We start from the raw sequence: 27424 nt of genomic DNA on the forward strand, positions 1-27424 counted from the left end.
GGATAGAGCAACAGCGAATGAAAAAGTGGAGTCTGGGTATGAGACTCCGCCCACATGCATCCTACTGGACCTCCTGCTGAAAAGTCGCCGCCCTTCGGACCCGTTTAACGAAGTCTGGCCCAACATTATCATCTCTGATGCGTAGGTAAAAAAGCACTTATTAAACAAACGCAAACAATGAGGCTAATGTTGCTAAGAATAGCTACCTTATAGCTACCAGTTTAGCACAGTGCACTCAATCTGCATGCGTAAATAATCGAGTAATTTGTGTTTGTGTCAGACGCAACGGCTCTAGCGCTGCTGAAGACTCTGAGAGTGACCCATATCGTGAATGCTGCACATGGCCCCGCCCACATAGACACAGGCTCCGCCTTTTACTCCGACGCACACATCCAGTATCGCGGCGTAGAAGCTCCAGACAGCCGAGACTTTGACCTGTCAGTTTTCTTCAACGCGACGGCCGACTTCATACACGCGGCTCTCACCCGGGACTGTAAGAACACCACGCCGAGTGCTGACTCAACATTCTGAGTGCTGAATATTTACTGAAGTTCATTTTAGAAAAAAAATCTGTGTTTGTTTATACGTTGTGTGTGTGATCTTCAGCAGGGAAAGTGTTAGTGCACTGTGCTCGGGGAGTTAGCTACGCTAGTGTTAGCATACCTCATGATCTACGAGAGACTCACGGTTGCCGAGGCAATCGAGGCTGTGCGAGGTTACCGGAACATTCTGCCCAATGTTGGATTTCTGGAGCAACTACGAGACCTGGATGCTAGACTCACTCTGCAGAGAAAAGGCATAAGACAGCCATAAGACAGACATGACAAGCTCATAACATAATGAGACATAATGAGTCCATAAGACAGACATGAAAGGCTCATAACACAGACATAACAAGCTCATAACACAGACATAAAGAGTTCATAAGAAAAATATCACAAGCTCATAAGACAGATGTAACAAGCTCATAACACAGACATAAAGAGCTCATAAAACAAATATACTAAGCTCATAAGACAGACATGACAAGACAGACATAACAAGCTCATAAGACAGAGATAACAAGCTCATAAGGCAGAGATAACAAGCTCATAAGGCAGAGATAACAAGCTCATAAGGCAGACATAATCAGTATCAGACTCTTCAATTGCCAGTTGAAAATGTACAATGATTTCCATCTTGTATTTTGTCAATCGAAACAATTATACAGTACAAAAACATAAAGGTGTCAGTGCACTGCCATAACTTGTTTATAGGACAGACATAACCCAGTCATGGAACAGACATAACCCCTTGAAGAGCAGACATAATGCACTTTTAATAATGCTTTCATTTAAAAAAAGCAATAACCTTCTAGAGAAAGAAAAGAACATCTTCACACAACAGACAGAACCTGCTCACAGAAAATATATTGCACATTCATACAACAAGTATAACTTGTACATAGAACAGATATAACCTGCTCATAGGAAATGCATAATCTCTACAGACATAGACATAACATGATCATAAGGCAGATATAACCTGCTTATAGAACAGAAATAGAAGAAAAAAAACTGCTAAGAGAAGTAACTTGCTAATACGAGAGACAAAAGACAATTATAAGAGAGTCATAACCTGCTCACATCATAGACATACAGTTCATAATTCATAGACCTGATTATAAAACAGACAAATCCTCCAGATAAGACATAACTGTCTCATAAAACCGATTAGCTGCTCGTATAAAAGACTTAACAGAGCCATAGATAGTATACTCACTCAAGCATAGACATAACCTGCTCAAAAGACATACACAACACACTCATAAGACACACACACAGTAACGTCCTCCTAAAAGACATATTCCCCGTCAGAACAGCAGCAGACTCCATCATGTCAGTTTCCACCATATTGGATTTTCTATTTTTTCATTTCTTCTCTTATGGATTTTGTCGAATCATCACCAAATTTAACATGCAGCATCGTGAGGCCAGTCGTTTCTCAGATTTTTGATTTACAGGACGGTTTGTCCATCACGTACAAACAAACGTGATGGCAAAGGAAGTGATGTCATATCTCAGCAACCGTGTGACGGATTTTGACCAAACTTTGTAAATAAGTGAAGAACCTCATCGTAAGGGAGTTTAATGAGGTTTGACTAAATTCGCCTCTAGGTGCGACTATAATTAGCAAATCCATAAAACTGCTTATAACTTTTGAACCATTTAACATCAAACCCAGATTCTTGTTTCTAGCGAACAGGAAGTTGGCCATTTTGAATTTTGAGAGAAACTTTTAAACTGTTTGCTTCTTCACCTAGAAATTTTGTTGAATAATCATGAAATCTGGAAGAGACCAACCAAAGTACACAAACTAGCTTCATCATTATAACTCTTTCAGATCAGGCATAACCACCAATATTCCTGTTTCCAGATCAGAGCTTAAAGGGTTACTCAGACCTGCAAAAAAAAAACAACAAATTTTGTTTTAACGTAAACACATCTTGCAAATATTCTAGCAGCAACTAGACCCTTACATCAAAAACATTCAAACCACTACTTAAACTCACATCTCAAAAAAAAAAAAAAACCTCCAATCACAGCCTTCCTTAACAACAAATCACAGAAACCTACACCAACCCTAACACAACCGCTCCTTTAATACAGAACCCAAACGTTTACATCAGCATAACACACTTCAACACAAACTCCAAAAATGGTATCGTTTTACAAAACAGCGCTGCTGAATCTCTCTCGAATCTGATTGGTCAGAAGGTGTTCCATAACAGCAGCTCTGCAAATCACAGGTTTATATTAATGCGCTCGTACTAGTACATTATCGTTTCTATAGTAACATCTCAAACACAGGGACAGCCTTGTAATAAACGGATTAAAATTAACCAAGAAAAGTTGTTGATTTTTTATTTATTTAACATATCTGGAAGGAGTCTCCAGTGTCAGTTTCACTTAGAAATAAAGCTGTTTCAGTCTTCAGGACTCCAGAACACTTTAAAACGTGTTGTTATAGAAAAATAATCAACTTTAATGTGGCAGATCCCTGACTTCTTCTCATCACATCACCCTGCTGTTGATTATTTTTCTATGCTTTATTCCTCTTATACCATAAAAACTCCATTACCTCCCCTAACACACACAAAAATCACCAAACTCTTTCCAATCCCTCCTTAGTTACACACCATAATATATAATACTACTCCTTTATGTCCATTCTGTACTGTAACTCCTTCAGAGTGACTGTTGGCCTCACTGTATCTTCCCTCTCCAGCCTCTGTCTCGTTTTTGTCCTGGGTTTTGAGACAAAGAGATGGAGGTTTTGAGAGATGGAGGTTCTACTTCCTCACTATTGATTAAACAGCGCTTCCTGGGACATCTAACCTCTTAGATAGAAGTTTACACCCTATTCCTCAGTTATTATCTTATCTATCATGTCCATAGAAAGCTCCTTACTCTTCATTTTGACTCCTTTGCTCCAGACTGACCGTCTCTTCAACGACAGTTCAACTGAGGTGTTTTTTTTTGTTTTGTTCAGAAAATGCAGGCTGTTTTAATATTTCCTATGTGAAAATATTTCATTTTTTTTTTATTCTTGCTGAACAATAATTAATTTTGACTTTGAAAATTTACTGTAAGAGAACACGAGCTTGCAATAAAAATACTGACAGGAAGAATATGTGTTTTTATCTTTTGTTGTTCAGACAAATCTTCCAGGGGGGTTGAATACTTTTGCAATACTCTTGAATACAGACACTTGAATTAATCAGCCTTTAAAATGGCAAGGATGAAGAATGGCCTGCATTATTTTGACAAATTTTCACACAAACATACACAAAAAAAAACAAAACAAAACAGACGCAGTATGTGTGAGCATTTTCAGCTAAAAATGTTTTTGCTTCTCCTTTTGGCTCTATACTGTCCATCAAAGCACCTCGTGTCTGTCAGATTACGCTGATGACATCGCCATTAAAGTGTGTACACAGCTACGCGTATACTTTTACGGTTATTCGGTGTGACCCTCAGGAGAAACACTGAAGGCTTTATGTAAATGTGTTGAAAGGGGTCCGAGTAAAACCTCTTCAGCTAAGAACCCTTAACTATACGATGAAGTCTTAAGAAGAACTTTTTTTCTGAGAGTTTAACCACTGAATCCTCACTAAGTGGTATCATGTCACTGAGACACATCATTAAAGCATTATACTTTCAGTCTTTCACAGTCTACCACAAAAACCACAAAAACCACAAAAAAATCACAAAATTTGAATCACAGAATTGTGCAATCAGTCCAAAAGAAAAAAAAATCTTGGATTTTTGATATCTGTGATGTTTCATCCATAAGCTGAAAACAAATTTGATGGCTAAGTCGCCAAACAGGAAGTGAGGGCATTGACATTAAACATGAGCTGAAGTTAAGAAACTATATTTGACATCATTTGTTTTGTGTAAAATGGATGACTGGTCATTCTTTTTTGGGCACAGAGGCCACGCCTACTTCACTGAGACTGACACACAGAGGCCACGCCTACTTCACTGGGACTGAGACACAGAGGCCACGCCTACTTCACTGAGACACATAGGCCACGCCTCCTTCACTGAGACTGAGACACAGAGGCCACGCCTACTTCACTGAGACTGAGACACATAGGCCACGCCTCCTTCACTGGGACTGACACACAGAGGCCACGCCTCCTTCACTGAGACTGGCACATTCAGGCCACGCCTCCTTCACTGGGACTGAGACACAGAGGCCACGCCTACTTCACTGAGACTGAGACACATAGGCCACGCCTCCTTCACTGAGACTGAGACACAGAGGTGCCACTGATCAGACAGTCTGAAATCTGATCACTGTATTCTGTATTATTATACAGTTCATCTCAATTCATTTTTAGGTGCATCATGAATAAAATATTTGCAGCATTAAAAACTGATTTTCATGTTGTTTTTAATCACAGTAGCAGCTGTCCGAAAGACACGTCTAAATAAGATCTAAACATAATGTGCTTGTGTGTCAGAGTAAGAAGTGTGTAAGAGTTCTATAAATAGTCTGAACCTGACTCCATTCCTAGACTAAAGCAGTTAACCCCAAGTAAAACCCACACACACACACACGCACGCACACACACACACACACACACACGTGTTCTTGTCTACAGCTTTAAGAACTGCGTAGAGACAAGACGAAACTGAAAGCTTCCAGAGAAATCGGTGGTAAGTTCTGGCATGTTCAGCTTTCTACATTAATCCAATTTAAAAAAAATTAATGTAGCTTAAACAGGACAAAAATACTCAAACTCCTTCATACTGTACTGTTACACACTACCACTTTACTAGTCTTTTAATTACTAATAACTCACAGAAATGTTGTTTCCATGTCTCTCTATATTTTAATGATTCTTCTAGCGATTCTGCTTCACTCATATATTTGACTCTCTTATCATGGAGTGTTTATGGGTTTTACACAATCCACATCCTGATACACGGTTATAAAATATCTGATTTATAAAATATGCATTTAAAGCAATTTCGAGCTGTTTCAATGTGAAATAAGGAACAATGTAATTCACACCTGCTTTATTAGAACTTACAGGCACACAGGCCACACCTCCTTCACTGAGACTGGCAGACAGAGGCCACACCTCCTTTATTATGACTGACAGGCACACAGGCCACACCTCCTTCACTGAGACTGGCAGACACACAGGCCACACCTCCTTTATTATGAATGACAGGAACACAGGCCACACCTCCTTTATTATGACTGACAGGCACACAGGCCACACCTCCTTCACTGAGACTGGCAGACACACAGGCCACACCTCCTTTATTATGACTGACAGGCACGCAGGCCACACCTCTTTCACTGAGACTGGCAGACACACAGGCCACACCTCCTTTATTATGACTGACAGGCACACATGCCACACCTCCTTCACTGAGACTGGCAGACAGAGGCCACACCTCCTTTATTATGACTGACAGGCACACAGGCCACACCTCCTTTGCTGAGACTGACAGGAACACAGGCCACACCTCCTTTGCTGAGACTGACAGGCACACAGGCCACACCTCCTTTGCTGAGACTGACAGGCACACAGGCCACACCTCTTTCGCTGAGACTGGCAGACACACAGGCCACACCTCCTTTATTATGACTGACAGGCACACAGGCCACACCTCCTTTATTATGACTGACAGGCACACAGGCCACACCTCCTTTATTATGCCTGACAGGCACACAGGCCACACCTCCTTTATTATGCCTGACAGGCACACAGGCCACACCTCCTTTATTATGCCTGACAGGCACACAGGCCACACCTCCTTTATTTTGCCTGACAGGCACACAGGCCACACCTCCTTCACTGAGACTAGCAGACACACAGGCCACACCTCCTTTATTATGACTGACAGGCACACAGGCCACACCTCTTTCACTGAGACTAGCAGACACACAGGCCACACCTCCTTCGCTGAGACTAGCAGACAGAGGCCACGCCTTCTGTATTATGTCTGACAGACCTAATTTATTTAATTGTTGTAATTGTTGTTAATTAATTCATTTAATTGTTGTAATTGTTGTTTACAAGATGTAATCCAGATGACAAATGGCGTCTCATGGATTGAAGTCTGGTCTGAAGGCTGATGTTCCTGAGGAAAATCAAGAATACGTGACACCCAGTAACTACGAGCTGGGGAAGCTGTTGGCGCGCAGCACTGTAGCGTACACACACGTCAACGAAGTGTGGCCCAACGTCTTTATAGGAGATGAGTGAGTACACAAGACATCTTTCACCCAAATCCCAGACATATAAATAAGCATCTGTCCAGCAGTTGGTGTATTTATTGCAGTAACCAAGTGATGTTGCCTATACAGTAAATGTCCTGTAACCAGAGATGTGGACATTGCTGTCCTTAAAGGAGTTGCTATTGGCTAACAGTTAGTAGATCTAAAATGCAGATCTGCCAGTTTCCTTGGCCAGAAAATGTCCCTTGTCATTTAGATGTAGGTCTACCAATCGTCTTCTATGAGCAAAATATGGACATAGTTCTCCTCAATACACTACTCCTTCTTCATTAGATGTAGATCTCCTAGATGTCTTGGTCAGAATGTGGACATTTTGTCATTTGCTTGGCCAGAATGTGGACATTGGTCTTCTTGGAGATGATGTATTTTAAACTTACCAATAACATTTTTGCCTGGAAAGTGGACACCATCTTCCTTGGAGAAGGTACACATGTTCAACCAGTTGTCTCCTCTGTCCAGAATGTGAGCATTGTGGTCCTCAGGGGAACAGCCCTTGTCCTTTACATGAAGGTCTACCATTTGTCTTCTCTGTCCCTTACACTATAGATACAATTCCACCAGTTGTTGTTTTAGCCCAGAATGTGGCCTTTGTTGTCCTTGATGAAGAGTCCTGTGCCCTTAAATATTTGTCCTAAAGAAGTGTCGCTTTTGATTTAGATGTAGCTCAACAGATTCATTTAGATAAATTGTAAATCTATCTGCCCCTTGCCTCTTAAGTGTAGATCTATCAATGGTTCTCCTTGGCCAGAATATGGACACTGGTGTCCTTGAAGACATGTCTCATGTCCTTTGTATCTACTAAAAACATTTTTTGACCAGAAACTGGGCATCATTGTCTTTGAAGAAGCTGTTCAAACAGTTGTCTTCTCTGGCCACAATGTGGACATTGTTGTGCTTGGGTGGAACAGCCCTTCTCCTTTACATGTAGGTCTACAAAGTCATCTTAGTCCTGAATGTGGACGTCATACCCCTAAAATGTTGTCTACAAAGAGTGGTCTCTTCTTATTAGATGTAGATCTGCCAATTGCCCACTGTGTCCAGAATTTGAACATCATTGCACTAGAATAAGTCTCCATGTTTTTGAGATACAGCTCAACAAGATGTCTTTGCTGGCCAAAATTTGGACAAAGGGATGTCATGTCTTTTCTATGTGCATTAGACTTGGATAAGTATCTCCCTTACCCTTTAGATCTACTAAAGTGTCATCATTGTTAAATATGTGTCCCTTGTCTTTCAAATGAAGCTCTACCAGTTTTTCTACTGCTGGAATGTGGACATTTTGAAGAAGAGATGTTTCTTAGAATTGGATGAACCAATAGAATTGTCTTCTCTGTTCAAAATGTTGACATGTCCCATGTCCTTTAACCAACTGCCTACTTTTTCCAAAAAGTAGCCTTCTCTGTACAGCATGTGGACATTGAAAGAGCGTCAATGTCCTTTATATGTGGATCTACAAACTCTTGTCTCATATTTAGTAGACACTGCTGTCCTCTAGGCCAAATGTTAACCAATTGACTAAATGGAAAAGTTGAGGTATAATCACTGTGTGTGTGTATGTGTGTGTGTGTGTGTGTGTGTGTGACAGGCAGACAGCACGGAACCGTTATAGCTTACAGAAACTGGGTGTGACTCACGTTCTGAATGCTGCAGAAGGCGAGAGGAACAGTGTATGTACTGGAGCTGGTTACTATAGCAACATGGACATAGAGTACTATGGCATCGAGGCAGAAGACATTCCTTCATTCAACATCAGTGTGCACTTCTTCACTATGGCTGAGTATATGAGACGTGTCCTGAGTAATGCACAGAGTAAGAAACTTCATGATACACACTAGAAACCTCACATTACACTCACCCTACACTCATTATGCTCAGCCTACAGTCATAGTGCTCACACTACACTCACACTATACTCATTCTAACATTTCACCTTGCACTGGTCGTTCTACACTCTCCTTCATTCATTCTCTACTCATCCCACACTCTGACCACACTCACACTATACTCATCCTACACTCTGACCACACTCACACTATACTCACTCTACTCATTTTGTTCACCTTACACTGATTGTTTTACACTCACACAAATCACACTATGATCACAATATACTCACTCTAAACTTACACTACTCACACTGTGCAGAACCGTTCACTCTGTCCACACTGACACTTACACTCTAACCACACTCAACTATACTCACCCTACACTCTGACCACGCTCACACTATACTCACCTACACACTGACCACACTCACACTATACTCACACTACACTCTAACCATGCTCACACTATACTCACCCTACACACTGACCACACTGACACTACACTCACACTATACTCACACTATACTCACCCTACACTCTGACCGCACTAACACTATACTCACCCTACCCTCTGTCCGCACTAACACTATACTCATCCTACACTCTGACCACACTCACACTATACTCACACTACACTCTGACCACACTAACACTATACTCACCCTACACACTGACCGCACTCACACTATACTCACACTATACTCATCCTACACTCTGACCACACTCACACTATACTCACCCTACACTCTAACCACACTCACACTACACTCTGACCACACTCACACTATACTCACCTACACTCTAACCACACTCACACTATACTCACACTACACTCTGACCACACTCACACTATACTCACCCTACACTCTAACCACACTCACACTATACTCACACTACACTCTGACCGCACTCACACTATACTCACCCTACACTCTAACCACACTCACACTATACTCACCCTACACTCTGACCACACTCACACTATACTCACCCTACACTCTGACCACACTCACACTATACTCACCCTACACTCTAACCACACTCACACTATACTCACCCTACACTCTGACCACACTCACACTATACTCACCCTACACTCTGACCACGCTCACACTATACTCACCTACACTCTGACCACACTCACACTATACTCACCCTACACTCTAACCACACTCACACTATACTCACACTACACTCTAACCACACTCACACTATACTCACACTACACTCTGACCACGCTCACACTATACTCACACTACACTCTGACCACACTCACACTATACTCACCCTACACTCTGACCACACTCACACTATACTCACCCTACACTCTGACCACACTCACACTATACTCACCCTACACTCTGACCACACTCACACTATACTCACCCTACACTCTGACCACACTCACACTATACTCACCCTACACTCTGACCACACTCACACTATACTCACCCTACACTCTGACCACACTCACACTATACTCACCCTACACTCTAACCACACTCACACTATACTCATCCTACACTCTGACCACACTCACACTATACTCACCCTACACTCTGACCACGCTCACACTATACTCACCCTACACTCTGACCACTCACACTATACTCACACTACACTCTAACCACACTCACACTATACTCACACTACACTCTGACCACACTCACACTATACTCACCCTACACTCTAACCACACTCACACTATACTCACACTACACTCTGACCACACTCACAATATACTCACACTACACTCTGACCACGCTCACACTATACTCACCTACACTCTGACCACACTCACACTATACTCACCCTACACTCTAACCACACTCACACTATACTCACACTACACTCTGACCACACTAACACTATACTCACCCTACACTCTGACCGCACTCGCACTATACTCACACTACACTCTGACTGCACTCACACTATACTCACACTACACTCTGACCACACTCACACTATACTCACCCTACACTCTAACCACACTCACACTATACTCACACTACACTCTGACCACACTCACAATATACTCACACTACACTCTGTCCACACTAACACTATACTCACCCTACACTCTGTCCACACTCACACTATACTCACCCTACCCTCTGTCCACACTCACACTATACTCACCCTACACTCTGACCACGCTCACACTATACTCACACTACACTCTGACCACACTCGCACTATACTCACACTACACTCCGACCACACTGACACTATACTTACCCTACCCTCTGTCCGCACTAACACTATACTCATCCTACACTCTGTCCGCACTCACGCTATACTCACGCTACACTCTGGCCACGCTCACACTATACTCACCCTACACTCTGACCACACTCGCACTATACTCACACTATACTCACACTACACTCTGACCACACTCACACTATACTCACCCTACACTCTGACCACACTCACACTATACTCACCCTACACTCTGACCACACTCGCACTATACTCACACTACACTCTGTCGACACTCACACTATATTCACCCTACACTCTGTCCACACTCACACTATACTCATCCTACACTCTGACCACACTCACACTATACTCACCCTACACTCTGACCACGCTCACACTATACTCACCTACACTCTGACCACTCACACTATACTCACACTACACTCTAACCACACTCACACTATACTCACACTACACTCTGACCACACTCACACTATACTCACCCTACACTCTAACCACACTCACACTATACTCACACTACACTCTGACCACACTCACAATATACTGACCCTACACTCTAACCACACTCACACTATACTCACCCTACACTCTAACCACACTCACACTATACTCACCCTACACTCGGACCACACTCACAATATACTCACCCTACACTCTAACCACACTCACACTATACTCACCCTACACTCGGACCACACTCACAATATACTCACCCTACACTCTAACCACACTCACACTATACTCACCCTACCCTCTGACCGCACTCACACTATACTCACCCTACACTCTAACCACACTCACAATATACTCACCCTACACTCTAACCACACTCACACTATACTCACCCTACCCTCTGACCGCACTCACACTATACTCACACTACACTCTAACCACACTCACACTATACTCACCCTACACTCTAACCACACTCACACTATACTCACCCTACACTCTAACCACACTCACACTATACTCACCCTACACTCTAACCACACTCACGCTATACTCACCCTACCCTCTGTCCACACTCACACTATACTCACCCTACCCTCTGTCCACACTCACACTATACTCATCCTACACTCTAACCACTCACACTATACTCACCCTACCCTCTGACCACACTCACTTTACACTCACACTACATTTACATATCTGTGTTCTATAGTTAATACACACTTCTTGCTTACCTGTGTTAGCTTCTCACCTGTATACAGTATTTTACTTCTTGCACTCTACCCTGCACACCACTCTATCTGTCCCCTTCTCTGTCTCGCTCCCTCTCCTTGGTTCCTTCCTGTGTTTCAGACAAGCTGCTAGTACACTGTGTAATGGGACGCAGTCGCTCGGCTACACTGGTCCTCGCCTACCTGATGATTGAGGAAAAGATGACGCTGGTGGAGGCCATCGAGCAGGTGAAGCGCCACAGACAGATCATCCCTAACTGGGGCTTCCTGAAGCAGCTGAGGGAGCTCGATGCCTTCCTTCTGGAGCAGAGGAGTGAACACACACACACACAGACTGCAGACGGTACTGAGAGGACCAAACAATAACACCAACAATAAAGAATTCCTGTCAGATGAATTCCTGTCAGTTCGTTACGAGTGCAATTCGCTTTAAATCAATATTTTATCATTTACTGACATTGCAGCTAGCTAGTTAACGTTTCCCATGTATGTCCATGTATCTGTGCTAGAATGTACACCGAGTTGCACGTTTATTCAGTCATTTAAGTCTTGTACCTACATTAATGGTGCTCCCTTTTCACGGATGGAGCAACAGATGCACTACAAAGTGACCTGTATGGTAGGTGTAAATTTTTACGTAGATAAATATTTCTTTATTGAATACTTATTTCATTAAATAATAATTTAATAATTTACTCACACTATACTCACCCTACACACTTTATACTCCACCTACTCACACTATACTCACACTACACACACTGTACTCAGCCTACCCTCATACTACACACTTTATACCCCACATAGCCACACTATACTCAGCCTACACACATACTACACACTTTATACTCCACCTAGCCACACTATACTCAGCCTACACACATACTACACACTTTATACTCCACCTAGCCACACTATACTCAGCCTACACACATACTACACACTTTATACTCCACCTAGCCACACTGTACTCAGCCTACCCTCATACTAGCCACACTACACTCACCCTACACACACTGTACTCGGGCTACCCTCATACTACACACTTTACACTCCACCTAGTCACACTTTACTCAGCCTAGACACTTTATACTCCACCTAGCCACACTATACACAGCCTACACACATACTACACATTTCATACTCTACCTAGCCACACTATACTCAGCCTACACTAATACTACTCACCATACACACTTTATATTCCACTTCCTCACACTATACTCACACTACCCTCATACTACACACTTTATACTCCACCTAGCCACACTATACTCAGCCTACACCAACCCTGCTCACCCTACACTTTATACTCCACATAGCCACACTATACTCAGCCTACACACTTTATACTCCACCTAGTCATCCTACTCATACTACACTTTATACTCCAACTAGTCACACTATACTCACCCTACATTCATACTACTCACATCACAGACATTATAGTCCACCTACTCACACTATACTCACACTACAGACATTATACTCCACCTAGTCACACTACTAACACTACTGACACTGTACTCCACCTAGTCATCCTACTCATACTACACACTTTATACTCCAACTAGTCACACTATACTCACCCTACATTCATACTACTCAAACTACAGACATTATACTCCACCTACTCACACTATACTCCACCTAGTCACACTACTCTCCCTAGGAGTGGTATTCTGGTCACAGTGTGGCTCTAACACTCACTAAAACACAGATCTTACATGTTACATGGTAATGAGCTGATACACTGAATGAGGTGTGTGTTTAGGCCAAAATACTTCAATGTGCAATACAGAAGGAATGTTCAGCAACACACACACACACACACACACGCACACACACACACACACATCGAATGCAGAAGTGACACAGGAATAATAATGACTTCTTTATTGGAGTGTGTGTGCATACGTATGTGTGTGTATATATATATATAGAGTGTATGTGCACGACTGTAAGACAGTGTAAGATGTACATCATGCATATTTAACACTTGTGCGTGTTTTTTTGAGTTTGGTGTGCTGCAAGAAACAAACACATATACACTGCTAAGCTAATAACAAAGACTTTAAAACACTCCAGTTAATAAAGTTACATCACAGACATAACAATGCCTTATCGCATCATTTCCAGAGATTTATACGACCAGAGCTGCATTATCTCATTTGGACCTAATAAAAAAAGACCTGCGTTCATCTTTGTCTCTTTCTCCAAGACTTGTATGAGTGTAAAATCAGAGCTCACGCATCACTTCCTGTCACTGATACGTAGCGGAGGCTCAGGAAGTGCTGTTCGCTGCACTGTTCTCAACCGAACAAGTTTAAGTCATTATAGCAGTTTTTTTTTTTTTTTTTTGCTTAAGAATGCCCTGGAAGCAACTGTAAACAAAAGTAGAGGCACGCGAGTCATGTCGCTTAAGATGTATGAGAAAGAGGTGGATTGAGAGAGAGAGAGAGAGAGAGAGAGAGAGAGAGAGAGAGTGAGACAGAGAGAGAGAGAGAGAGAGCGAGCGAGGTATGTTAATGGAAGTCTGGTTTCTCAGGGAAGGTGCATCCAGAGCGTCGGATGATGACGTTCGCGGCGTAGTGACCTGCATGGATACACTGCTCCAGGGATTTCTCCTGAACCAGCTCAGAGAGGAACCCTGAAACACACACACACACACACACAGAAATATGGAGTTTTGGTGTTTAGCCATATATCTGGACACTCAAACCCCAATATCTGGACTCCCGTTATCCCAAATTCCATTATTTATCTTTTATTAAACAAAGTAAATACCAAGCTGTACGTCACCCTGCTCTGGTAGGTATTTAAAAAACATCATATACATCATCATGGTATTATTTTTATTTCATTTCCCAGTGAAAAACATGAAAACAAAACCACAAAAATAGACTTTAATTTCTTATTTGCTTATATTAGTTGGAAATAAAACCAAACTTCAGTAGAATTTCAGTAGAAAACATCAGAGGAGATTGGAAAAAAATTGGAAAGGTACAGTCTGCTGTACAGTCCTCTAGGTGGCGCTGCTCTTCAAGCATTAGAGCAAACTGCAGAGTTTGTTTCCTGCTCCACTGAAATCTTACAGCAGCCCAGAGAACGCTTCATACGCTTTTTATTAAAATTTAGCACAGTGACAGAAGACAGTCTCAGAGCAGTTTTGGTGTACACCTCCCAACCCCTCTAGCACCAACAAAAGAGCAAATATGGACATACACTAACCATCCACTTTATTAGGAACACCTGTACACCTGCACATTCATGCAGTTATCTAATCAGCCAATCATGTAGCAGCAGCAGCACAGTGCAGATACAGATCAAGAGCTTCAGTTAATGTTCACATCAAACATCAGAATGAAGAAACAGTGTGATCTCTGTGACTTTATCCGTGACATGGTTGTTGGTGTCAGATGCGCTGGTTTGAGTTTTTCAGAACCTGCTGATCTCCTGCTGGGATTTTCACACACACAACAGTCTCTAGAGTTTACACAGAATGGTGCGAAACACAAAAAACATCCAGTGAGCTGAGGATCTGCAGCTGAAACACCGTGTTAATGAGAGAGATCAGAGGAGAAAGACCAGACTGGTCTGAGCTGCCAGACAGGAAGTCTATAGTAACTCAAATAATCACTCTTTACAACCGTGGTGAGCTGAAAAGCATCTCAGAACGCACAACACATCAAACCTTGAGGTGGATGAGCTACAATAGCAACCATGCCACGGTTAAAGTCACAGAGATCACACTGTTTCTTCATGCTGATGTTTGATGTGAACATTAACTGAAGCTCATGACCTGCATCTGCATGATTTTATGCTGCTGCCACATGATTGGCTGATTAGATTGAACTGCTTTTCTGGCCATTTCAGTCTTTTTCACTTCTCCTCCTACAAATTTTGTCCAATCATCATTAAATGTGGATCACAGCATTGTGAGACCATCTCAAACAAAACACATATCTCAGATTTTTGATATCATGGACAGTTTGTCCATAGCATGCAAACACATTTGATTGTGAAGTTGCCAAACAGGAAGTGAGGGCATATCTCGGCAACAGTGTGACGTATTCTAACCAAACTTTATAGATGAGTAAATAACCTGCAGGTGGCGCTATAATTTCTGATGTAACAGATTTATGGTTCCTCAAACAGACACTCTGCAATTTTGCAAAATAACAAAAAATTCTCTTTTGCTTCTTCTCCTATCAATTTTGTCCAATCATCACGGAATTTTTGATCACAGCTTCGTGAAACCAACATCAACACAACTTGTTTCTTGGATTTTTGACATGCATGATCTTTCGTCCATAACGTGTAAATAAATTTGACGGTTGAGTCACCAAACAGGAGATAAGAGCATATCTCAGCAACACTTTTACATACTGATGCCAAACTTGTCAACATACTATATGTTTAGCAACATGATCTAAAGTTAACAAGCAAGCTTCGAGTTCTTTTGCAATTTGGGTGTGCTCCTGAAAACAGGAAGTGGGGCAGTATCTTAGCAACGGACTGATGTTTTGCCTGATGTTTTGATAGTCTATCTCCTTGGAAACAAGTGCTTATAGTCAATGGCTTATAGTCTTGCTCCTTTGCACTCCAAGGAGTAGGGGCAAAAGTGCTTGGCCCCCTTAATCGCTGTTTGCAGCTATATTTACTATTAGGAGCTATATTTATTATCATTACTATATATATATATATATATATATATATATATATATATATATATATTTAAAAGTATTTTAGTTATATTTTGAAAGTTATTTGTGTAACCTCAGATGGGTTTGATGCACAAGTTCTAGTACAGGACATTTTTAATAGTAACAGAGCCACATTAACGTCACTTTGAGTCAGAATCACAATCTGGACCTTCGGAAACAGTTTTGGTTTCAGAGTTTCTGATTCATTACCGACCTTCAGTCTTCTGTAGACACTGGCTTACAGCTGTAACGCTGGCTTTATATCATTATGTACATTATATTAAACAGGAATATAGATCAGGATCAGGATCAGGACAGATCACACACAGTCATACGCAAAGAGAAAGTCAATTATTCACCTCCTACAAAAGCGTCTCCTGCTCCGTTAGTGTCCACAATATCATTCTGATCAATATCCAACACCGGGAACCTCGTCACCTTCTCACCTGAGAGAGAGAGAGAGAGAGAGAGAGGGAGAGGGAGAGGGAGAGGGAGAGGGAGAGGGAGAGAGAGAGAGAGAGGGAGAGGGAGAGGGAGAGGGAGAGGGAGAGGGAGAGGGAGAGAGAGAGGGAGAGGGAGAGGGAGAGGGAGAGAGAGAGAGAGAGAGAGGGAGAGGAAGAGAGAGAGAGAGAGAGAGAGAGAGAGAGAGAGAGAGAGACAGCGAGAGAGGGTGACAGAGAGAGAGACAGAGAAAGAGAAGACAGAGAGACAGAGAGAGAGAGACAGAGAGAGAGAAGACAGAGAGGGAGGAAGAGAGAGAGAGACACAGAGAGAGAGACACAGAGAGAGACACAGAGAGAGAGAGAGAGTGACAGAGAGAGAGAGAGACAGAGAGAGAGACAGAGAGAGAGACAGAGAGAGAGACAGAGAGAGAGACACAGAGAGACACAGAGAGAGAGACAGAGAGAGAGAAGACAGAGAGACAGAGAGAGAGAGACAGAGAGGGAGGAAGAGAGAGAGAGACACAGAGAGAGAGAGACAGAGAGGGAGAAGACAGAGAGACAGAGAGAGACAGAGAGAGAGAAGACAGAGAGACAGAGAGAGACAGAGAGAGAGAAGACAGAGAGACAGAGAGAGAGAGACAGAGAGGGAGGAAGAGAGAGAGAGACACAGAGAGAGAGAGAGAGAGTGACAGAGAGAGACACAGAGAGAGAGACAGAGAGAGACAGAGAGAGAGAGAGAGAGAGAGAGAGAGAGAGAGAGACAGAGAGAGACACAGAGAGAGAGACAGAGAGAGACAGAGAGAGAGAAATGGTTATCATGAGAATTTTTAGAGACTGAGAGTAAATTAAAAACCTGTTTTGCATTTATAATAAATAGTCTTTAGAGTTTCACTATTTTTGCCCCAAATGTTTTTCAGAAGAAATGCTATTATCTACATAAGGAAGTTAATGTTTTGTGTGTGTGTGTGTGTGTGTGTGTGTGTTTTTGCCAGAGTAACAGTAAGCAGTGTGAATCACTGTAACCCTTTTGGGAGCGCTGGGAGAATGTGTCTTATTTTAGAATGTAGTCTTAAAGTGAATATCAGCAATATTAAGGGGTTATCAGTGTGAGTGCTGGATGTGTTCCACAGTGTGTGTGTGTGTGTGTGTGTGTATGTGTGTGTGTGTGTGTGTGTGTGTGTGTCGTACCCACAGTGGCGACCGTATCATACTGTCCCTGAGTGAACACCACGATCCTCTGTCTGTTCTTGTTCACTTTGGGGAGGAGCTGCACTCTGCGCGCAATCTCTTCGATATCATCCGCCTACACACACACACACACACACACACACACACACACACACACACACACACACACACACACACACACACATTTGCGTTCTGGCCTGTGCTAGGCTGCACTCAGACTACACATACCCTAATAAAGTGTGTCTTTGTCATGTCTAGTGTAACCACAGCAGCCCGGGGTGAGGTGTGATGAAGTTTCAGGTGTATTATTAGCATCAGACGGTTGTCATGGTAACCAAGAAAGCTGTGTTGTGGTTGCTTTGATCTTGTATTATGATTTAGTATTGTGGTGTGTGGTTTGGAGCGTAAAGTGTACAAAGTGTCAACTCCGGATAGTCTCTCAGTCATCAGCCGTGTGTGTGTGTGTGTGTGTGTGTGTGTGTGTGTGTGTGTGCACATTCACCTCAAATCCCTGCTCCTTTGCAAACGCAGCTGCTTCCTGCAAAACAAAAAGATTACATATTTAAAAAAACGAATGAAATATTTAAAATAATAAATACAAACACATTAATTATTATTAGAAATATTATTATTATTATTAGAAAAATATCAAAATAATAAAAAAATACAACAATTAATGTATAAATGAATACAGAAAAATAAGAAATGCATAAAGGTGAAAATGAAGAATAATGAATAAAAAATAAAACAACAAATAATTTTAAATAATACAACTCTAATTACGATGTCAGTAGCAGGACAGTAGTGTGTCTAATATGTCCAAATATATCAAAATTAACTCATCACACACACACACACACACCGTCTCGTTGCCGAACAGGATGTCGACGTAGGGCATGACGCTCATCAGCGGCTCTTTGAAGAACTGACTGATGAAGGGAGCCGACAGGTTCAGGCCGAAGATCTTGTTGTGGGCACTCGCGTGTCTGGCCACCTTCAACACCGAGTCCGGAGATACGGTCAGGAAGAAGCCCTACACACACACACACACACACACACACACACACACGCACACACAGACGCACACACAGACGCACACACAGACGCACACACAGACGCACACACACACACCCACAGTTTGTTACACTACCGCAATTGTTTCATCACCATATTACCTAAGATACTCTGAAGCTAATGTTGACTGTAGAGAGAGAGAGTGTGTGTGTGTGTGTGTGTGTGTGTGTGTCTCACAGCGATGTAGTAGACTCTCGCTTTCTCCACCAGGCTCCAGTTGCTCTCCAGATCCAGATGTTTCTCCTTATTGTAACAGTTTGCAGCTGCCAGGTTAGCAACTAGAGACCTACACACACACACACACACACACACACACACACACACACACACACACGAGAGCTAAAATTAGGTACAGTGTAACAGGTGTAACATTATGGTGAAACTATATAACTGGAGTGTAATGACCTGTGTGTGTGTGTGTGTGTGTGTGTGTGTGAGACCTGTTGTCCCCGGTGATGCAGGCTGCGCAGGTTCCTGTCGGTTGTTCGTTCTGCTCGTAATAATGAGCGTCCACGTGAGCTTCAGCCGCTTTCTGCTTCAGGATCTCCCCAAAGTGATCTTTCCCTATACAGCCGAAAAAACGTCGCCACCTTGTGGGGCTCCTGGATCATCCACTGAACACACACACACACACACACACACACACACACACACACACACACACACGGACTATTACTGGATTGTGATTGGTCAGAAGGTGTTGATTAATTGTCTATAACAGCAGCTCTGACAGTAGCGCAGGTTTATATTAATGCGTTCGATCAAATACGTTATTGTTTCTATAGCAACAGCTCATTCACAGCGACTTGTTTTTAGGTGTGTTTGTAACATGGATGGAAGGAGTCTCCAGTGTCAGTGCTTTGTAGCAGTCAGAGGTAAAGCTGTAACTTTAAATTTTCCGACATCTTCAGCAGGACAGAGGAGTTTACGCTTCTTTGCGGTTTCTCGGTAACATGCGCAACAAGCTGCGTTTTGTTGTTTTAGAAACTGAGAACGACTGTTTGTAGCTGCTATAACGTAAGTGAGAACAGGAACTAACTTGTTTCACCGGCGTTCCACGTTAAATGTAACTATAAACGGAAAAAAAGTATGATGTGTCATTTGTAATAATTAAAAGATTTGAATTGCTGGTAAATTGCTGTGGCGTAAGAGGAATAAAACACTTGAGGACGTGCTGTTAGAGGAAAATAATCCACTTCAGAGCGGTAACAGTAACTCCGCTTCATCACACCACGCCGTCGCTGATTAATTTCCTTTAACAGCCACAGAGAGACTCACCTGCGCTACTTTAACAGAGTTCTGCGTCGAGCCGCCTGCATGGTACTCCACTTTACTCTTCTTCACAAGCTCATCGAACCTGGAACACACACACACACACACACACACACACAATCAGCAGGACTCTTCATTACCATTATATGAGGTTTTTATGTTGTGTATAAATTAAACATTTATTATTATTATTGTTGTTATTAATGAGACTGCTGTGTAATTGTTCTGCTCTGCTCCAGCAGGTGGCAGTGTTTCTCACACTACTGTATACTTTTATACTGTTACACTCACCAAATCTTTCATTGTACAGAACGCCTTATTTCTCCTCCTGTTTTCTTGTTATACATCAAATTATACTAGATATTTATTGGAAAATATAACTGAAAACTTTAACATTTCTGTAGGTTTTTCTAAACAACACATGGCACTAAAGGTTAGTGCTTAGGAGGTAGGGGTTAGTGCTTAAGGGTTAGGGGTTAGTGCTTAGGGGTTAGTGCTTAGGGGTTAGTGCTTAGGAGGTAGGGGTTAGGGGTTAGTGCTTGGGGAGTTAGGGGTTAGTGCTTAGGAGGTAGGGGTTAGAAGTTAGTGCTTAGGAGGTAGGGGTTAGTGCTTAGTGCTTAGGGGTTATTGCTTAGGAGGTAGGGGTTAGTGCTTAAGGGTTAGTACTTAGTGCTTAGGGGTTAGTGCTTAGGGGTTAGTGCTTAGGGGTTAGTGCTTAGGGGTTAGTGCTTAGGAGGTAGGGGTTAGGAGGTAGGGGTTAGGAGGTAGGGGTTAGGAGGTAGGGGTTAGTGCTTAAGGGTTAGTACTTAGTGCTTAGGGGTTAGTGCTTAGGGGTTAGTGCTTAGGGGTTAGTGCTTAGGGGTTAGTGCTTAGGAGGTAGGGGTTAGTGCTTAAGGGTTAGTACTTAGTGCTTAGGGGTTAGTGCTTAGGGGTTAGTGCTTAGGGGTTAGTGCTTAGGAGGTAGGGGTTAGGAGGTAGGGGTTAGGAGGTAGGGGTTAGTGCTTAAGGGTTAGTACTTAGTGCTTGGGGGTTAGTGCTTGGGGGTTAGTGCTTGGGGGTTAGTGCTTGGGGGTTAGTGCTTGGGGAGTTAGGGGTTAGTGCTTAGGGGTTAGTGCTTAGGGGTTAGTGCTTGGGGGTTAGTGCTTGGGGGTTAGTGCTTGGGGGTTAGTGCTTAGGGGTTAGTGCTTAGGAGGTAGGGGTTAGTGCTTAAGGGTTAGTACTTAGTGCTTAGGGGTTAGTGCTTAGGGGTTAGTGCTTAGGGGTTAGTGCTTAGGGGTTAGTGCTTAGGGGTTAGTGCTTAGGGGTTAGTGCTTAGGAGGTAGGGGTTAGTGCTTAAGGGTTAGTACTTAGTGCTTAGGGGTTAGTGCTTAAGGGTTAGTACTTAGTGCTTAGGGGTTAGTGCTTGGGGGTTAGTGCTTGGGGGTTAGTGCTTGGGGAGTTAGGGGTTAGTGCTTAGGGGTTAGTGCTTAGTGCTTAGGGGTTAGTGCTTAGGGGTTAGTGCTTAGGGGTTAGTGCTTAGGGGTTAGTGCTTAGGGGTTAGTGCTTGGGGGTTAGTGCTTGGGGAGTTAGGGGTTAGTGCTTAGGGGTTAGTGCTTAGTGCTTAGGGGTTAGGGTAATTAACAGTAACCCTAGCTTATTTTTAAGCTTTTGTCTACATTTCTAAACTTTGCAGTCATACTCACAGTGCTTTGTGCTTCTCCTCTGCCAGGATCTGATCATTAGGCTTCAGGCCATACCTACACACACACACACACACACACACACACGGTAATCAGTTACACTGTGATATTTAGTCATTTTAATCTTGTCTAAAGTCTGTCCTATGTGAATAATGGAGACTGAAGAAAGAAAAAGCCTGAAGTTTGATAGAGAAAAACAGTTTAGCATGAGAATCCCACACTTAAGAAGCCCATGATTTGGTTCCTTGGGCAAAAAACCTCCACTTGGTCAGAAAAAGCCCCATTTGCACGCAGAAATCCTTATTTCGGGGAAGAAAACCCAACCGGGCTGCACGAAGCGCCTGCTGAGACACAAGAAGCCTCGGAGCGGGCACAATGAGCCAGCAGGAAGCCAGCAGTCTCCTGATCGATGCCGGAAGCCCACACTTAGACACGAGGAAGTCCAGGCCTGGAAGCCACAAACTCCACCTCAGGACAAAATAATGCGTCCTAAAGAGACGATGGCTGTTTCACTTACTTGTCCAGGAAGTCTTTGTCCACTACGGCACAGATGTCCAGCAGGGGATTACCCATCCCGAACAGAGCGTTCTCACTGCAGAGAGAGAGGGAGAGAGAGAGAGAGAGAGAGAATGTGTGAGAGAGAGAGAGACACAGAGAGAGAGAGGGAGAGAGAGAGAGAGAGAGAGAGAGAGAGAATGTGAGAGAGAGAGAGAGAGACACAGAGAGAGAGAGGGAGAGAGAGAGAGAATGTGAGAGAGAGAGAGAGAGAGAGACAGAGAGAGAGAGAGAGAATGTGTGTGTGAGAGAGAGAGAGAGAGAGAGAGAGAATGTATGAGAGAGAGAGAGAATAACACACAGTGAGCATCAGTACTGCAATTACTAAGGGCGCATCGATACTTGTACCGACACTCGTACCTACACTCGTACCGACACTCGTACCGACACTCGTACTGACACTCATACCTACATTCGTAGTTACATTCGTACCGACACTCGTACCGACACTCATACCTACATTCGTAGTTACATTCGTACTGACACTCGTACCGACACTCGTACCTACATTCCTACTGAAAATGGGTATCGGATCGGTATCACCCTCATTTACTCATCCTCCTAAATTGCTCCAGTACCAACATGGTACCAAGTGACACTGTGTGACCCAAGTCTAGCGTACGCTGTCTCTCTAATGAACACCTGACAGGAAATGACAGCGCTCTGGACGTATTTCACCATTAATGATCAAAGCAAGGCAGAAAAACCGTCTGACGAGAGAGAGAGAGAGAGAGAGAGAGAGAGAAGGAGCACTTCACCTCTGCCAGCACTGAGCACTTAGACACGCCCATTTCATTTCACTTTCCATGTCAATAAATCTGAAATTGCATTGAATTATTTTACACAGAAAAGAGGGAGACATACCACATGTGTGTAAATCATGTACGGTGTGTGTGTGTGTGTGTGTGTGTGTGTGTGTGTGTGTGTGTGTGTGTCAGGTTCCAGGGGGGTCTCACATGTCAATGTCGAACACATGGCTTAGTGCTGACTAAAGGCTTTTCTCACTTACTTAGACACACTCACACACTCTCACACACACACACACACACACACACTTTCATTGACAAATTCACTCCATGAAGCTTAAACTAGTCTCCACAAAACAGCCAACCACCACACACACACACACACACACACACACACAGCGGCTGTTTATTAAACGCACTCTGTATGTAAATAAACTCCGCCATTTTGTAATGTTTTTCCTCTCCTCCAGCTGTTCTCTCGGTCGCTAGGTAACTCACCTGGCTGTGGGCATGACGTCAGAACGGAAGCGGGTCAGAACCTGTGGGACAGAACGGCCGCGCGCGCCGGAACCACACTCGGAGAGCAACAGGCTGTGACAGCAGCGGGAGCAGCGCGTGCTGTGCAATGGCCTCGCGGAAACGTCAGCGAAACCGGAAACGCCCTCGCAACCACCGCCACAGCTGATTGGCTAACATCAACGGGTGGGCGGAGACACCGAGAAGGCAAGGCGATTATATCGGAATTTGATTGGTGGAAGCAATGTTCAGTCTGAAATAATCACGCGATAAATTAAAAAAAAAATAAATAAATAAATAAAATAAAAAGCAAAATGAAGAACAAGATTGAGAAGAACAGATCTGTAAAAATTAAATAAATAAAAATAAATAAAAGTATTAACTTTTTTTTATAAATGGCAAAATCATCATTATTATTATTATTATTATTATTATTATTATTATGTTTGTCTTTGTTTATGAATTTTACCTTTATGTATTTCACTAATTTTCTATATTTATTATTTACTTACTTTATTTATAAATTATTTCTATTTATTTACATATTCCTGAAATTGTATATTATTATTATTATTATTATTATTATTGTTATTATTGTTATTGTTATTATTGTTGTTGTTGTTGTTGTTATTCTACTTCTTCTTTAATTAGGGGGCCAAGCACCGAAGATGCACCGTATTGTTATTCTATGTTTTCTTCTTCTTCTTTTTCTTCTTCTTCTTCTGTGGTGTCTATAGCAGTCCACAGAACCGTCTGGTAAAAAGTTGGGAAATGTGTCACACTGATCGCGGAGGGTTTAAGGTACATTCTGACCAAATTTGGGCCAAGTTATGCCAACGCTCTAGCGCCACCATCTGGTCAAATTTGGGTCTAATTTGGAAGTACGTTTATGATCATAACTTTTGAACCATGTGTCCAAAATTTAAAAGCCAGCCATCCCAGGATTCCCCGCAGAGTCGAGTTCAACGCACCCGATCACGTCAATTTCCACCTAACTAGATTTTCCGCCATCTTGGATTTTGTCAAAAACTGTTTTTTCGCTGCTTCTCCTACAAATTTTTTCACAGGTCATCTTCAGAGTAAGCCTCACAAAATTTCAAAAGAATTTTGAATAATCCAAAGGGTTTGTCCGTAATTGGCCAACGAATCTGACAGCGACGCCGCCAAACAGGAAGTGAGGCTGTATCTCAGCAACGACTCTGCACACTGACACAGAACTTGGTAGGCATCTTCAGGACCAGGACCTGAGGCTAACTGACCTGAGACAAATTTCATGCCACCGCCACCTACTGGTCAAAACCTACACATCATGAGTGAAACTACAAATCACTCTGGAATCCCTTCGCCTGAAGTTATAACTCTGCTTTCCCGTGATTGTTTCAGCAACAATTACAGCGCGTCTGTGAAGTCTGGGTGCTTGGCCCCCGAAAATGCTGTTTACTGACAAAAGTATGTGCACCCTGGCTGTGTGTTAGAGATCAGACATGTTATGTTACGATTTCAGACCTCAGTGCTGTTAGAGATCAGACATGTTATGTTACGATTTCAGACCTCAGCGCTGTGTTAGAGATCAGACTTGTTATGTTACGATTTCAGACCTCAGTGCTGTGTTAGAGATCAGACATGTTACGATTTCAGACCTCAGTGCTGTGTTAAAGATCAGACATGTTATGATTTCAGACCTCAGTGTTGTTAGAGATCAGACATGCCATGTTACGAGTTCAGACCTCAATGCTGTGTTAGAGATCAGACATGTTGATATGTTAAGATTTCAGACCTCAGTGCTGTGTTAGAGATCAGACATGTCATGTTACGATTTCAGACCTCAGTGCTGTGTTAGAGATCAGACATGTCATGTTACGATTTCAGACCTCAGTGCTGTGTTAGAGATCAGACGTGTCATGTTACGATTTCAGACTTCAGTGCTGTGTTAGAGATCAGACATGTTACGATTTCAGACTTCAGTGCTGTGTTAGAGATCAGACATGTTGATATGTTAAGATTTCAGACCTCAGTGCTGTGTTAGAGATCAGATATGTTACGATTTCAGACCTCAGTGCTGTTAGAGATCAGACATGTTATGATTTCAGACCTCAGTGCTGTTAGAGATCAGACATGTTACGATTTCAGACCTCAGTGCTGTTAGAGATCAGACATGTTACGATTTCAGACCTCAGTGCTGTTAGAGATCAGACATGTTACGATTTCAGACCTCAGTGCTGTTAGAGATCAGACATGTTATGATTTCAGACCTCAGTGCTGTGTTAGAGATCAGACGTGTCATGTTACGATTTCAGACCTCAGTGCTGTGTTAGAGATCAGACGTGACATGTTACGATTTCAGACCTCAGTGCTGTGTTAGAGATCAGACGTGTCATGTTACGATTTCAGACCTCAGTGCTGTGTTAGAGATCAGACGTGTCATGTTACGATTTCAGACCTCAGTGCTGTTAGAGATCAGACGTGTCATGTTACGATTTCAGACCTCAGTGCTGTTAGAGATCAGACATGTCATGTTACGATTTCAGACCTCATGTTATCACGTGTTTAACACTGTGTATGTGTCCAGATCAGAAGTGACACAGCATGTGCAGTCTCAGTGATGCTAATGCTAATGCTAACTAGCAAAAATCTGATCTCTGTCTCTCCGATCTACACTCAGACTCCTCCCCCTTTAGCCACATGCTAAAGCAGCACTGAAGCAGGACAGTGTGAGTGATGTGTGTTTATTAATCTCTTACCTGAGTGTTTTACACACTGCTGTCTCTGTGTGAGCATCCTGCTGCTGAGCCATCGCGCCACACACACACACACACACACACACACACTCACACACACACTCACACACACACGCGCATAAACACACACACACACACACACACACACACACGCGCGCATAAACACACACACACGCACACACACACACGCGCGCGCGCGCACACACACACACACACCAGCTGTGTGTAGTGATGTCAGTAGAAGGATCAGGATTTTCCTCTCATGCTGGGTGATGTTCTCTTTTCTTCATTCCTCTCATACCTTCTTTATTCTTCTTCACTTCCTCTCATATCTGTTCATCTCCTTCTCTCCTCCTTCAACCCATTCTTCTTTTCTTTATCCCCGTGCTGCCATCTTTATTCCTCCCTTCTTTATTCTTCTTCACTTTCTCTTGTATATTCATCTCCTTCTCTCCTCTAAC

General features: G+C 42.8%; 2 protein-coding genes across 2 annotated transcripts; one reads left to right on the top strand and one right to left on the bottom strand.

The window, feature by feature from the left end:
- LOC113524870 (dual specificity phosphatase 29) lies at positions 1–13937 on the top strand. Its single transcript, XM_053238750.1, is given in 7 exon segments — positions 1–141; positions 281–493; positions 607–640; positions 642–810; positions 6602–6768; positions 8390–8613; positions 12168–13937. Coding segments are annotated over 7 exon segments (1056 nt in total). The 5' UTR covers positions 1–137; the 3' UTR covers positions 12413–13937.
- Positions 13928–27074, bottom strand: adkb (adenosine kinase b). Its single transcript, XM_034309204.2, is given in 12 exon segments — positions 13928–14696; positions 17112–17198; positions 18384–18498; positions 18886–18921; positions 19246–19416; positions 19635–19743; positions 19898–20037; positions 20039–20071; positions 20736–20814; positions 22412–22465; positions 22926–23000; positions 26967–27074. Coding segments are annotated over 12 exon segments (1077 nt in total). The 5' UTR covers positions 27020–27074; the 3' UTR covers positions 13928–14571.
- Between the last annotated feature and the right edge of the window lie 350 nt (positions 27075–27424).

The sequence above is a fragment of the Pangasianodon hypophthalmus genome, chromosome 12 (genome assembly GCF_027358585.1).
Source record: "Pangasianodon hypophthalmus isolate fPanHyp1 chromosome 12, fPanHyp1.pri, whole genome shotgun sequence".
NCBI classification, from domain to species: Eukaryota; Metazoa; Chordata; class Actinopteri; order Siluriformes; family Pangasiidae; genus Pangasianodon; species Pangasianodon hypophthalmus.